Source organism: Equus asinus, chromosome 15 (genome assembly GCF_041296235.1).
Source record: "Equus asinus isolate D_3611 breed Donkey chromosome 15, EquAss-T2T_v2, whole genome shotgun sequence".
In the NCBI taxonomy this organism is placed as follows: Eukaryota; Metazoa; Chordata; class Mammalia; order Perissodactyla; family Equidae; genus Equus; species Equus asinus.
Genome location: NC_091804.1, coordinates 28678087 through 28690889, shown reverse-complemented (window position 1 = coordinate 28690889; position 12803 = coordinate 28678087). Strand labels below are relative to the sequence as shown.

The window sequence follows — 12803 nt, the reverse complement described above, 5'->3', positions numbered from 1 at the left end:
CTCCACCTGGAAAATGGTGATAGTAATATCACCTGTCTGCCTTTCATTAAGACCTTTAGACAAAATGTCTCATTTTGTTAAGATTGTTCTTGGGGCAAGCAACAAAAATCAACTCTGGCTCACTTAGATTAAAAACAAACAAACACAAAGGATGCTGGGATAAGGTTTGCTAAAAAGAATGCTAAGGAAGAGGTTTAACAATCAAGCCTCCAGAAGAGCATGTTCCAGGACAGCTCCAGGGGTCTCACAGGCAGGGGCTGCTCTGCCATCACTGTGACTCCAATCTCTAGCAGCTCCCAGTCTATGTCTGTCACACTAAAATTCCAAATTCCAGGAGACAGAATCTGATTGGCCCAGTCTGGGTCTGTTCTCCACTCTCACATCAATCAGTATGTCTAGGGGCAGCATCATGTAGTAATGACATGACTTCTGGGCATCCTTCCCTGCGTATCGGAGGCAGTTCCCAGAGAAGTTCCCATTGCTGTGATCTGGGTAGTCACCCCATAAGGTTCCTACTACACAATACTTTACAAACAAAAAATAGCCTCCCTCTTCTGAATTTGCCGTAGAGGTTAGCATGGTTGTGAACAAATAATAAGCCTTTCATACTTAACTAATTCAAAAAAGAAAACAAAAGTTTATTCTGGCAGAAGTGGTCAAGTAGATTGAAATCAGAAGGGATTGCAGGCCTGGTGGTTTAGCTAAGAGGCACTGCCTTCATCCACACATGAGGTGTATGGCTGCGAGAATGGGGAATCAAGCTGCAGAGCAAGGAGCCGCTGTCGCTGTGATTGATTGGATGTGGAAAGTGAATAAAGGAGAAAAAAGTCATAAATCATCCTTTTTACGAGCCCTGGGAAAGTGCACCGTTGACAACAATTGAAGGCTGGGAAGGTGTGTCCTTTGGAAAGGAAGATAATGAACTCATTTTTTAACACCAAATTGCTGGGTCCTAGCTGTGATCTTAGTGGTGATGCCCTTGAGAGAACTAGATTTAGGCAAGTAGAGCCCTGGGAGGCTGACGCAGAGTCTTGTGCTTTATCCCTTCCAGACTATAAAACCATAAAAACAAGTGAGCTCCCAAAAAGATATTTCCCAGTCCTAATCCTGGGTACCTATAAATGTGACCTTATTTGGAAATAGCGTCTTTGAAAACATTTTTAAGCATCTCAGGATGAGATCATCCTGAATTTATGGTGGACACCAATGACTGGTGTCCTTATAAGAGAAAAGAGTGGGAGATTTGAAACACAGAAACACACAGGGGAAAGGCCATGTGAAAATGAGGCAGAAATTGGAATGATGTATCTAAAAGCCAAGGAACTCTAAGGATTGCCAGCAGCCACCAGAAGTGAGGAGAGAGCATGGAACACACCCTCCCCCAGACCCTGAGGAAATAAGGAAAGAGAGCAGCAGGTCACCAGCAAGATCTGACCAGAGCTGGAAAGTGAGAAGAGAAAGAGAAAACTCAGAAAGGGGCAAGAAAGAGAACCCGGGAGTATTTACTGAGCACTGCCTCCTGGGCGCTATCCTAAGTTCCTCATGAGATCTTTTTGGTGGCAAGTAAGAGAAATAGAGTATAGGCAGCTGAAATCAAAAGGGGAGATTTGTTCTTAGGATAACTGAGTGTTCCCCAGAATTCTATGACAAGAAGAGCAGCCTGCTCTAGGAAGGGAACGAAACCAGAAAAGAACCATTCACGGACTTGGAGATAACTTCCTCTCCATCTCTTACTGTTGCTGCTTTGTAGGTATTTCCATTTTTCCCTCTCTCTTCCCAAAATTGGCTCTCTCTGTTACTTTGTCATTAGGGCCCGGTGCTCCCAAATTTAAAAATTTTTCCTTTTAGTAGATCTGCCAGACTGAGATTGAAGCCCTTTGTCTCAGTTCCAGATACCTAAGAGAGAGAATCTAATTGACCTTGGTGCTAACTACTGGATGGATGAGCTGTGGTTAGTGGAACAGAAGGACTTAGCGGAAACGTGGCTGTGAGGTGCCCGTTCCTATGGGCCAGGGGCAGTTTCCAGAGAGGCTGGGTAGACAACTCAGTATGGCTTCTACTACAACCACTTACATTTGCTCATCAACTCCCTGAGGTATATCTCATTTCCTCCATACAGATAAGGAAACTCAGGCACAGGGAAGTTACATAATGCGTTCAGGGTCACGCAGTGAGCGAGTGGCAGAGCCAGTGCTCAAACCAAGGTGCTATCTAGCTCCAAAGCCTGTTTTCTTCTATCACTCTGCAGATTTTTCCAGCAGAGCAAGGCAGCTTTCCCTCTGCCAATTTGGAATTTGGTAAGTTAGTCCTTTTCTATGACAGGTAACATAATAATATTAGGCACTATAGTAGAGATGGCTGGTTTAGTAGAAAGAGGAATTCAGATGCCTAAACCAGAAATAATCGTTAGTAATGAAAATAATGAACAACAGACACTATCTAACAGTTATTGAGGGCTATTAGGTATTATGAATGAGCTCATTCAGTATTCACAACCACTCAAGGAAGGAAAGTAGTACCCTTATCTCCTGTTACAGGTGAGGAAACTGAGGCACAGGAGGTTAAATAACTTGTGTCAGCTCAAACAGCTGTGAAGAGGCAGAGCCAGGCCTCAGGCTCTGGCTCTGGAGAATAAACTCCTAGCCCAGCCACTGTCCTGTGGCCAGTCTTGTGGAGCCGAGGAGCAGGGCCTGCTGCAGGACTCGCTGCTGTTCCTGCAAGCCATCCACATCTCTGATCATCTGGCCTCGTGACTTGGCAAATTCTTGACTCTCTGAAGTTCTTTCGCTCTCATTGCAGAGGCTGGTGGTGGAGGAGCCCCTGCATTCTGTCTTCAGTCCTGTGCGCCAGGAGGTCTTTATCACCATCGCTGACCTCAGGTGATGCCAACATGCCCCACACATGTGTCCTGGTTCCTCATTCTGGGCCAATACCAGAGCCAGCATATTACATATTTTTAACTTCTGAAAACTATTTATATAGGGAAGGGGAAGCCAAATCCATGTTTTTCTGTAAGAACTTTGATTTCATGGATGCTGCCATCTATATCTGAAAGACCTTAATGGAACCCCTTTAGAGTTCAGTTTTGTCAAAGTACATTCAGTGCAAAGTTACTTCCATATACGCTTCATGACATTAGAGTTCCATGGTCCAAGAAATTTGGAAGGGCTGCCTGCTATTTACCTCTCTTGGAGATTTGTACTGCACATTAACTGGTTAAAGGTCCCAAGAAGTCCTGTAGTTAAAAAGGTTTTTTAACTTGGTCTAACCCACCATTCCCCGAACTAACCAACATGCAGCAGAACACACTTTGGAAAATCATGGTGTACTACATTAGACTGTAGCAGGCTTCCCTCCCTGGTTGGACTAGAGGAAAGCCTGGAAGGGTGTCACTCCAGTGAGCTCTGTGGAGGTGAGGAGGGAAAGGGAAGAAGGATGGGGGCTCTGAACCTGAAACTCTTCCTCTAAGCTTTTGTGAGCTTTATCTACACAGACTGACAAGTATGCCATTTATCTTTCCCTCAGAGTGATGCACCAGTCAGTCTACCCTTTCCTTTTCAGTTACCTTGATCCCTGCTTATCAACGTCAAATCAGACTCTTCCCAAACTGTCTTTTCTTAGTTACCAAAATGTCCATTTGCTGTTTGGCTCTGAAGATCGAGCTGAGTTGTTCAGTCTTATCACGAAAAGTATAATCACTCTGCCATCTGTAACGAGTCTGACCCAGCTGCAGGAAATCACACCCAGTGGGCCCTACAACTCAGAGGTAACTCTTGCTTTGCTTTGTAACTTGCCAGCCACAGGGTCAGCTGATCTTGGCCTTTTGAGAGTGCATTTGATTTTTTGGAACTAGCCAAAAACCATTTAAGCCAAGTCTCGTGAATAAAATAGTTAAATAGCTTTTTTTCCTCTTTATTTTATCTTCTTTCTTTTCCATGTCATTCCTTCTTCCTTGCTTTTGACTTTAAAATAAGGTGAGAGTTGCTGGGGCCAAGGGCAGGCCACCCCAAAATATCCCACAATGGCATATTGATTACTTCGAATTAAAGTTACTTGTTTTGACTTAAAGTTTTGATCCTCCTCTCTCTGCTCCCCCTGAAAGCAGGAAATAAATCCCCCATGTGAAGAGTACTCTTCCCGTACCAGGAGATAGAGACATCCTCATCACCAGAGCCAGAGAATTCAGGGCTGAGAAGACTGCATAAATAAACCTTGTTACTTTTACTAATTTCCTACCTCAAGTCTAAACTCTGTTTAAATTCCTCACTAATTACATACACCAAACCTAAGTTTCTTTGTCCTCTCAGTTCCTCACAAATTTATTGTTTCTTTGTGTAAAAAAGATATATAAACTGCCTGCTTTGTTCACTTTCTGAGTGTCATTTTTATGATGATTTCCCATACATGCATATTAAATTGGTTTTTTCCCCTGTTAATGCGATCTTGTGTCACTTTTATTAGTCTAGCCATAAGAAATCAAGAGAGGTAAAGGGGGGAATTTCTTCCTCCCGGACAGAGTATTCATATCCTTAGCAGATATTTAGAATTAGCATGTGCTAAGCATCATGATAGGTGACAGAAATACAGCAGTAAGCACTCATCTGGGGAGCCTGTGTCCTGGTGCAGAGACGCAAACTGCTGATACACAGAATATCAGGTGGTGATAAGAGCTATGAGAAAATAAAAAGGAAAGGGGAGGATAAAATGTTCCGTGATTGGGAGGCTCAGGGCCTTTTCTACATAGGGTGGTCAGGGAAGCCTTCCTGATAAGGTAACAGTTGAAGAGAGAGGGTGTGTCTGTCTCTGGAGAAGCAGCTTTCTGGCAGAGAGAAGAGGAATGCAAAGGCTTTGATTTTCTTCTGCAGCTAGTAAACCAGTTGGTAAAGCAATTGCCAAAGGGAACTTTGCTCCCCTTTGTTTCAAGATGTCAGAAAGAGCCACATGTCAAACTTGTATCTTAATGACCCTAAATAATTCCCCAAATGTAGTTAGAATCAGTTAACTGTTCCCCATGATGCTGAGGAGTCCATTTAATATGAATATATATTGTTTCACCTCAGGTCACAAACAGCCTACAAATACTTTTACGCTGGTTCTGCACATTTAAGGAAGGTCTCCAGATAACGAGGAAAGCCTTAAAAGTGTACCGTGCTTGGGGAACTTCGTATAGGGGAGCATCACTGATCCTGTGCTCTTTCAGTGTCTCTACAGGCAGACGTTTCAGGCATTCTCTGAGATGCTCCAGAGTTTGGTGGTTAAAGACCCACATTTGGAAAATCTTGATACCATTTTTAAGGTAAACGGAAGATCAGGAGAGAATGGGAAACTATTCCTATTAACTGGTGAAAATGGAAGAAGAAAATGTGGATTAAGTTTTAAGAGATAGCTTAATAGTTAAGAGGATCAGCTATCAGTTTTGAGTCAGACTTGGGTTCAAATTCTGACTCATTGCAATTCATTGGTTATAAATTCGGCAAGGACTTTAATCTCTCAGTCTTTTTTCTTCACCTTTAAACTGAGATAATAATTACTATGAGTATTGAATAAATGGCCTTCAATAAAGGGTTTAAATGGTTGCTATAATTTTTCCTTAAGTTATTATCAGTTACTACCATAGAAGGGTTTCAGTGACCAGAGAACAGAGTCAGGTTCATGAATGAGTAAATAGGCATCTGCCTACCAGGCAAGATTCAAAGTCATTAGTGACCACTTGCCACCACCTGTACGGGTTCTAGTGCATGCCATTCCATCATTAGGGATTTATTCATCGAGTGCATTTACTGCAGTTCAAGCAGGTTGCTCTCTTACCGCTTTTAAGATGAAGATATCCCAGAAAGGAAGAACCCCTTAAACTGTTCTTAATCATTTGAGTGTAAGTACAGATGGACATTTATCTTTGCCACAACCGACCTTAATGCTATTTCTCATTCCTCTTCTTCTTGTACATCAACACCCCAGGCAGGTTGGGTTTCTCTCTCCTATCCAGTTGTGCCTTATACTTTCCTGCCTTGGCAGCTTAATTCCAGCCGTTTCTTCCACCTGGAAGGCCACCTTCTTTATGCAGCTCCTACTCCTGGATATTATGCTCTCCATGACTCCTTCCCTGACTGTTGCAGGCAGATGCAATTTCTCCATCCTCACAGTTCTTTAGTAGCACATGATTAATTTTCTTTCTTTCAGGTTTCAGAAGGCTAAAAATATACAGAAGAATAGTATAAATAATTGAAGGAAGTGGAATGAAGGGAAAACAAAACTAGAAAATAAGCCCCTGTAGAAGCCAGACCGCTGGCCCTCTGGGTCTTGGTGCCTTGTTTGTCATCCCCTCACCTTCAGTTCCAACCCAAACTGGCGTGTATCCTTTAGGGAAGTATTTTGAGACACAGTAGTGACATGTGGCACTTCTCTCTCCATATTTTCTTCCAAACAGAAGAAAGATGTTATCCCAAATCTTCCTGATAACCCATTTAGGCTCCCTTTATTTTTCGCAGCACATGGACCCCTGGTTACAGTCAGCCAAAGACCCTGAGCGAGAACGGGCCGCAGCCAGCATGGCTCAAGTTCTGAAGTGCTTGTCCAGACACCTCAGCTTGAAGGTAAGCAGCCTTCAGCTGCAGAGGAAGAAGGATCCAAAGCCATCTTATTACTGCCTGTTTCTCCTCCTGTTTCTGACTCCCCAAGCTGGTGACTCCTTGGTGCTCATGTAATATGGTAGCACTTAGCATTTTCCACCTGTCTGCCCTCTCCTGAAATTGGAGCAGCTTGAGGCCAGGAACTGCGTGTGTTGAGCTTGCACCCCCACTGCTTAGCACCAGAGCTGGAACACAACAATACAGTAAATGTTTTTGAGTGAATGAGTAAATAAATGTAACCTGAAAGTATCTGAGGGCTCACAGTGGCCGAGTCTCTGTGCAGTGTTGTATTTGAAGGAACAAAGTTCAGCAGGCAAATGTTAAGTGAATTTAAATATCTCCCAGCATCTCAGAGAGAACAGTTCGATGGTACCCCTTTTTAAATCCTCTCATTTCTCTGTTTCACTCTCTCAGTTCTCAGTTGTTCTGAATCCTATCCCATAACTCCTAAAAAGAATTCCCCAAAACTAAGATCCTCCTTCCAGGTCTATTCTTTTTTTTCATCTGTGAATCTGTCTTTCCTCTTTCCCAAGTAGATCTTGTAGGCACTGGAGCGCCTCCTGTTCTCCATCCATCATTTCTCTGGTCTGCATAATAAGGCCTGGGAGTTGGAAGAGAAGTTGGGGGTTAGGAATGCTAGGACCTATGCCAAAATTTTCCTTAGAGAATTTGTCCTTGGTAAAAATATTCTAACAGTCATGCTTAAAGGGACAGCATCCACTAACTTTCTTATTTCTCATGATGAAAATATATCCAGAGGCTGGCCCAGTGGCGTAGTGGTTAAGTTCCTGCACTCTGCTTTGGTGGCCCAGGGTTCACAGGTTCAGATCCTGGGTTCGGACCTAGCACTGCTCGTCAAGCCACACTATGGCAACATCCTACATAAAATAGAGGAAGATTGGCACAGATGTTAGCTCAGGGCCAATCTTCTTCACAAAGAAAAAAAAGAAGAAAAGAAAATATATCCAAACTTTCCACCTCATTATTGAACTAAATTCAGTCCCTCAAGCTATGCTACTTCCTTTTTTCTCTCTTTAGTCAAGGAAAGCAAGTAACTTCTGGCCATACCAGACTACCTTATTATTCTGTCATCACTGACTACCCTACTGTTGTTATTCTAACAACAATAATGTATTGTTCTTCCTTCTGCATTCCTTAACCTCTAATTTTGGCTGCAGATTAAACAAGAAAAGAGTTTCAAATGACTCTCTCCTATATAATCTCTCTCTAGGCCCTGGATATCTTCCTTAGCATTTTCTTCCTAGGGAGAATTGCTAATGTAGGGGTGCTGTACCTAGGTGCCTTTGAGGTATGTGAACATCCGGAAAAGTGTATGCAGAATTTTGTGTGGTGCAGTCTTCTGGATTTTTCTGAGAAGGTCCATAGCTTTTCTTAAATCAACTTTATTAAATTATAATTTATATATAATGAAATCCTACCAATTTAAGTGTACAATTTTGAAAACTGCATATTCCCTGGGTCCCTAACTTTTTTCCTAGTCTCAAATAAAAGATAGAGATTTAGAAAAGAGATTGTTAAAGAACCACTTTGTCATCAGACTAGGAACATAATTCTCCAGTGGCCTTTTTTGTCTTAATAAAGTTGGGGGTCTTTTTGTATTATGAATATAAATATGTTTATTATAGAAAAATTTTTAAATATTTTTAAAAAGTAGAAGGAAGAAAAATTATCTTGTTCTTGTCATCCAGAGATAGCTACCATTAACCTTTTTTTATTCCTTCTGAGTACTTTTTTGTGCATGAGTGTGTTGGGATGGGGGCTTCCCCTTCAGTTCCTTCCAATGTGTTCTCTATATATAGCCAGAGTTATCTTCTTAAAACCTGTGCCACTCTTTTGATCCAGCTGTTCTTGAATACAAGGTCTTGTATGATCTAGCTCCTGCCTGCCTCTCTACACCCCCTGACTTACTCCCCTACACTGGCCTCCTTTACATTCCTTATCATGTAAAGCTCTTCCTGCCTCATGGCCTTTGCACTTACTGCTTCCTCTGCTGGGAATGACCTTCCCCAACTCTTCACATAGCTAACCTGTCGTCATTCTTTAGCGTTCAGTTCAAATGTTTCCACCTCAAAAAGGCCTTTGCTTACAAATAGATCTACCCTTGCTCTCTATCTCATCACTCTCTTTCCTTCCTAGGGCTTCTTAGGTTCAGAGGTTATCTTGTTTGATTGTTTGTTTATTGACTTATTGCCTATTTCCCTCTAATAGAATGCAAACTTCATCAGTGATTGTGTTTATCTTGTTCACCGCATAATCCCCAGTGCCTACCACAGAATATACCACATAGTAGATACTTAATTAAATATTTATTGAATAAATGTAAGTCAGCTTATGTCCCCTCTCTGCTCAAAACCCTCCAATGGCTAACCCTCCAATGCCTTCCCATGTCACACAGAATAAAATCCAAAATTCTTATAATATTCTGTAAGTTGTTATGCCATCTGGCCCCATCCTCATCTATCTCCTATTTTTTTTTGCTCTTTTTTACTTTGCTCCAGCCAACCTACCCTACTTATTCCTCAGAAACACCACACATACTCCCTTCTCTTTGCACTTGCTGTTCTCTCTGCCTGGAGTGCTTTTCTCCCAGATATCTATATGGCTTAATCTCTCATTTCAACATCAACAGGAAAGTGACGTCTTTCCTGACCATTCTAAAATAGCAGTTCCTATCCTTTTCTCCTGCATTTTTCTTCATCATAGCATGTATCACCATTTGAGACATAGTAAATTTTACTTTAATGTTTGTTATTTTATGTTCCTCCAACTACAATATCACCTCCATGAACAGGGATGTTATCTTTTGTTCACTGCTTATATCCCCAGTGCCAACCATAGTGCCTTGCCCATAAGTACCATAGGCATAACCAGTTCCCAGATCATCATTGACACTCAGTGTTTGTTGATTGAATGTATGAATGAAGGTTATATCAGTGAATGAAAGATGTTAGACAGCTTTGTGTATATGTTACTATGTTTACTGTAAATAAGTTGTAGAGGCTGTTGTTCATATCTCTCTCTCTATATATATATATATTTGTGTGTGTGTGTGTGAGGAAGATTGGCCCTGAGCTAACATCTGTGCCAGTATTCCTCTATTTTTTGTATGTGGGATGCTGCCACAGCATGGCTTGATGAGCAATGTGCAAGTCCATGCCCAGGATCCGAACCTGTGAACCCTGGGCCACTAATGTGGAGCCTGTGAATTCAACCACTACGCCACCGGGTGGGCCCCTCAGTATATTTTTATGAAGAGCCATAGAAGAAATTTCTTTTTGCCTCAATCCTAGGAAAAGTTGTGCTTCTTATCTTATGGGCAATGTGAATCATATTGTATATAAGATTGTGTGTACCTCTGCGTTAGCCCTAAGGAAGTTCAGAGCCTAGCTCCGTGGCCTACCCCAAAAGAATGATGAGTGTGTGTTCTGCATGCTAACCAAATTCTTAACTTCATTCATCTTTTCTACCTTCATTTTTTAATTTGTCCCACTTTCTTCACTATATCTCTTCTTCTGATGTGGTTTTTGCCAGCTACCTTACTATTTTTCTTTAGTCAGTCAAGATATCAATAAATAAAATTTTTAAATAGAATTAAATGGTACACCTCAACTTTGCATCCAGCTTTTTCACTTAGCAGACTAGCATATTTTCCTACCTTATCACAAATTCCTAGGATACTTTATCCCTAATGGCTATATTCACAGAGTGGCTATACCATAGTTCTCCTTGTTATTGCACAATTATTTCCAATATGTGGTCTTTTAAAACAGTGCTAGAATGAACATCTTTATATACAAAGCTTTTGCTTTTTTCAGATTGCTTACTTAGGTCAGAACTTGCCCTATTTAATATCATGTGCTGGATATGTTGTATCTATACACGTTAAATGTTAACCTTAAAGAGATCCAAGGGCTGATTGGGACCCTTGCACTTCTCTGGAGTAGAGGGGGAAATGGAGTTACTTCTCAACGACCTAAATCTAAGGCATCAAATGCCCCTGTATTCTAATGGCATCTTTCTTTTTCTTCCTAACTAGCTTCCACTGCGATTCCAAAGACTTGGACACCTAGTGGCTCTGATGGCACTACTGTGTGGGGACCCACTGACAGAGGTGGCCGAGGAGGCTGCCGAGGGCACACACTACTTGCTGCATATCACGCTGAAGCTGAAGTGTAAGGCACTGCTGAAGGCAGCAAGGCCCTGAATAAATCCTCTAGCACAACACAAGCACAGTCCTCCATGTGTCCTCACTCCCCACATTCTAGAAAGACTTTTTACAGTAGCTCATAAGGGGAAGGGCACATAGTCAAAGGCAGAGAAGAAGCAGCACTGACTTGATAGAGTCCTAACAGTGGGTCTGCCCCATCAGAGGCAGCCATCTGCTTGGCCATCGAATTGGAGTAGCTAAACATGTGGACAGACTGGAGTGATTAGTTTGGTCAGAAGTGGAAGAAGTTCCTGCCATCATTCGGGCCTTCATTTATTTATTTATCCCATAAATGTTTACTGAATACTTACTTGGGATCTAACAGTAACCAGCATATAGTCTAGTGGGGGAGTCAGACAATCAAAGAATCAACAAATAACTCTGTTGTTACAAACTAAGATAACTGCTATGAAGGGAAATTACAGGGGCCATGAATGAGAATCAAATCTAGTTGTGGGGTTCAGAAAATGCCTCTCTGAAGATAACCTGAAAAATAAAGAACATTAGTCAGGTGAAGAGGTGAGAAAAGCATATGAGCCAGAAGGCACAGCATAAGCAAGGACCCTTGGGAGATAAGAGCTTTCGGAGTTTGAAGAATAGAAAGAGGACCATTTGGTCAAAGAATGAATCATCAAACCCCCAGTTAGCAGAGACTTCAGAAACATCTAAGCCAGCATGCCCCCGGTGTTTGAGTCTGAGTCCACTCTATCCCCACCAGCTAGTTGCCCGGCCTGGGCTTGCTCATCCTAAGGATAAGGAAGCTGTGTGCTTCCCAAAGCAGCCGTCTCATCTCTGGGCAGCTCTGAGTGTGAGCAGTGTCTACCAAGACATAGAGCCGTGGAGATGCAAGTGCTTACTTGCTCAGCATAGATTTCTGAGGCACTTGTTCTCAGGATGCACTGGTGAACAAGACACACAGGGTCCTTTCCCCAAGAGTTTATTGTCCAGTTGGAGAGATAATATGCTTAACCAAGGGCCCAGACACATGGGCCCCATACGTAAATTTCCAGCGACCATGAGTCACAACAAAACGTGAGAAAACCAAGGCACTGTGAGGGCATGTTGGCAGGTTCAGTCATCAGCAAAACTAAACACATAAAAAGTTCTGATACACAGAATTATCAGACAGTACAGAATCGTACAATTTTTTGTGGGGACCTAAGCGTCATAGGGAGACCCCTCAAAAGTCCTCACCAGTGCAGGAATGGTTTAGCTCACCTTGGTTGTACTTCCAAATCACTCAAAAGCTCTGCTCTTTCAAAAAGCTCTTTTCTTTTTCTTTCAGCCCTTTTTATGGGTTGCTCTACAACAGAGGGGAAACAAATCAGCCTTCAGATTGACACGCACTCCTTCCCCCAGGCATTTTTATTCAAGTTTGAAAAAGACAAGAAGAGTGAGATCTTCAACCTAGAGATCAACCAGACTTGCAAAATCAAGATGAAAGATATAAGCCAGAAAGTATTAATATTTCATTTTTTTCTCAGATATCACTCATGACAAGAAAAATCACCAAAGCTTGAAAAGAGCCATGAAAAAATGTCGAGAACTCCTAGAACTCTATAGTATTAAACGGTTCTACAGTTGTCCCTTCAAAATTGCCCAGGTAATCAGAATGGCTGAAGTTATAAAGGCAGACCATATGAAATGTTGCAGAGGATGGGCAGCAACCAGAAGTCTCATGCATTTGCTTGTGGGAATGTGAAATGGTAAAACCACTTTAGGAAAAGTTTTGATAATTTCTTATAAAACTAAAGATACAAAATTGCCCGAGAAGGTGCTCTCTAAACATTCCCTGATTTGGAGATGAGGCACCATGGTCTTGAGACTTCTACACTTTGCCCTATTAGTTTAGCGGTTTAGGTCAACCCATCAGTGGGGCCAATATCTCTGTTTGGATATCTCTTCAGACAAACGGCTTCCATTGATGGCTCTCCTAACCCTAGCCA

At 42.0% G+C, this 12803-nt stretch overlaps 1 protein-coding gene across 12 annotated transcripts in view; it reads left to right on the top strand.

Annotated features, from left to right (window-relative positions):
* Window positions 1-12803, top strand: part of MROH8 (maestro heat like repeat family member 8) — a 51870-nt gene that overhangs the window by 14781 nt on the left and 24286 nt on the right. For 11 of the 12 annotated variants that reach the window (XR_006514024.2, XR_011494633.1, XR_011494632.1 and 8 more), the window contains exons 5-10: window positions 2800-2879; window positions 3622-3766; window positions 5201-5296; window positions 6489-6593; window positions 10687-10822; window positions 12342-12460. Coding sequence is in view for 6 of the 12 variants with exons in the window: in XM_044748363.2 (XP_044604298.1) it covers window positions 2800-2879; window positions 3622-3766; window positions 5201-5296; window positions 6489-6593; window positions 10687-10822; window positions 12342-12460 (681 nt within the window). In the remaining 6 variants the exon portion in view is untranslated. The remainder of the gene's footprint in view (window positions 1-2799; window positions 2880-3621; window positions 3767-5200; window positions 5297-6488; window positions 6594-10686; window positions 10823-12341; window positions 12461-12803) is intronic. The other variant, XM_070485897.1, reaches the window with a different exon arrangement.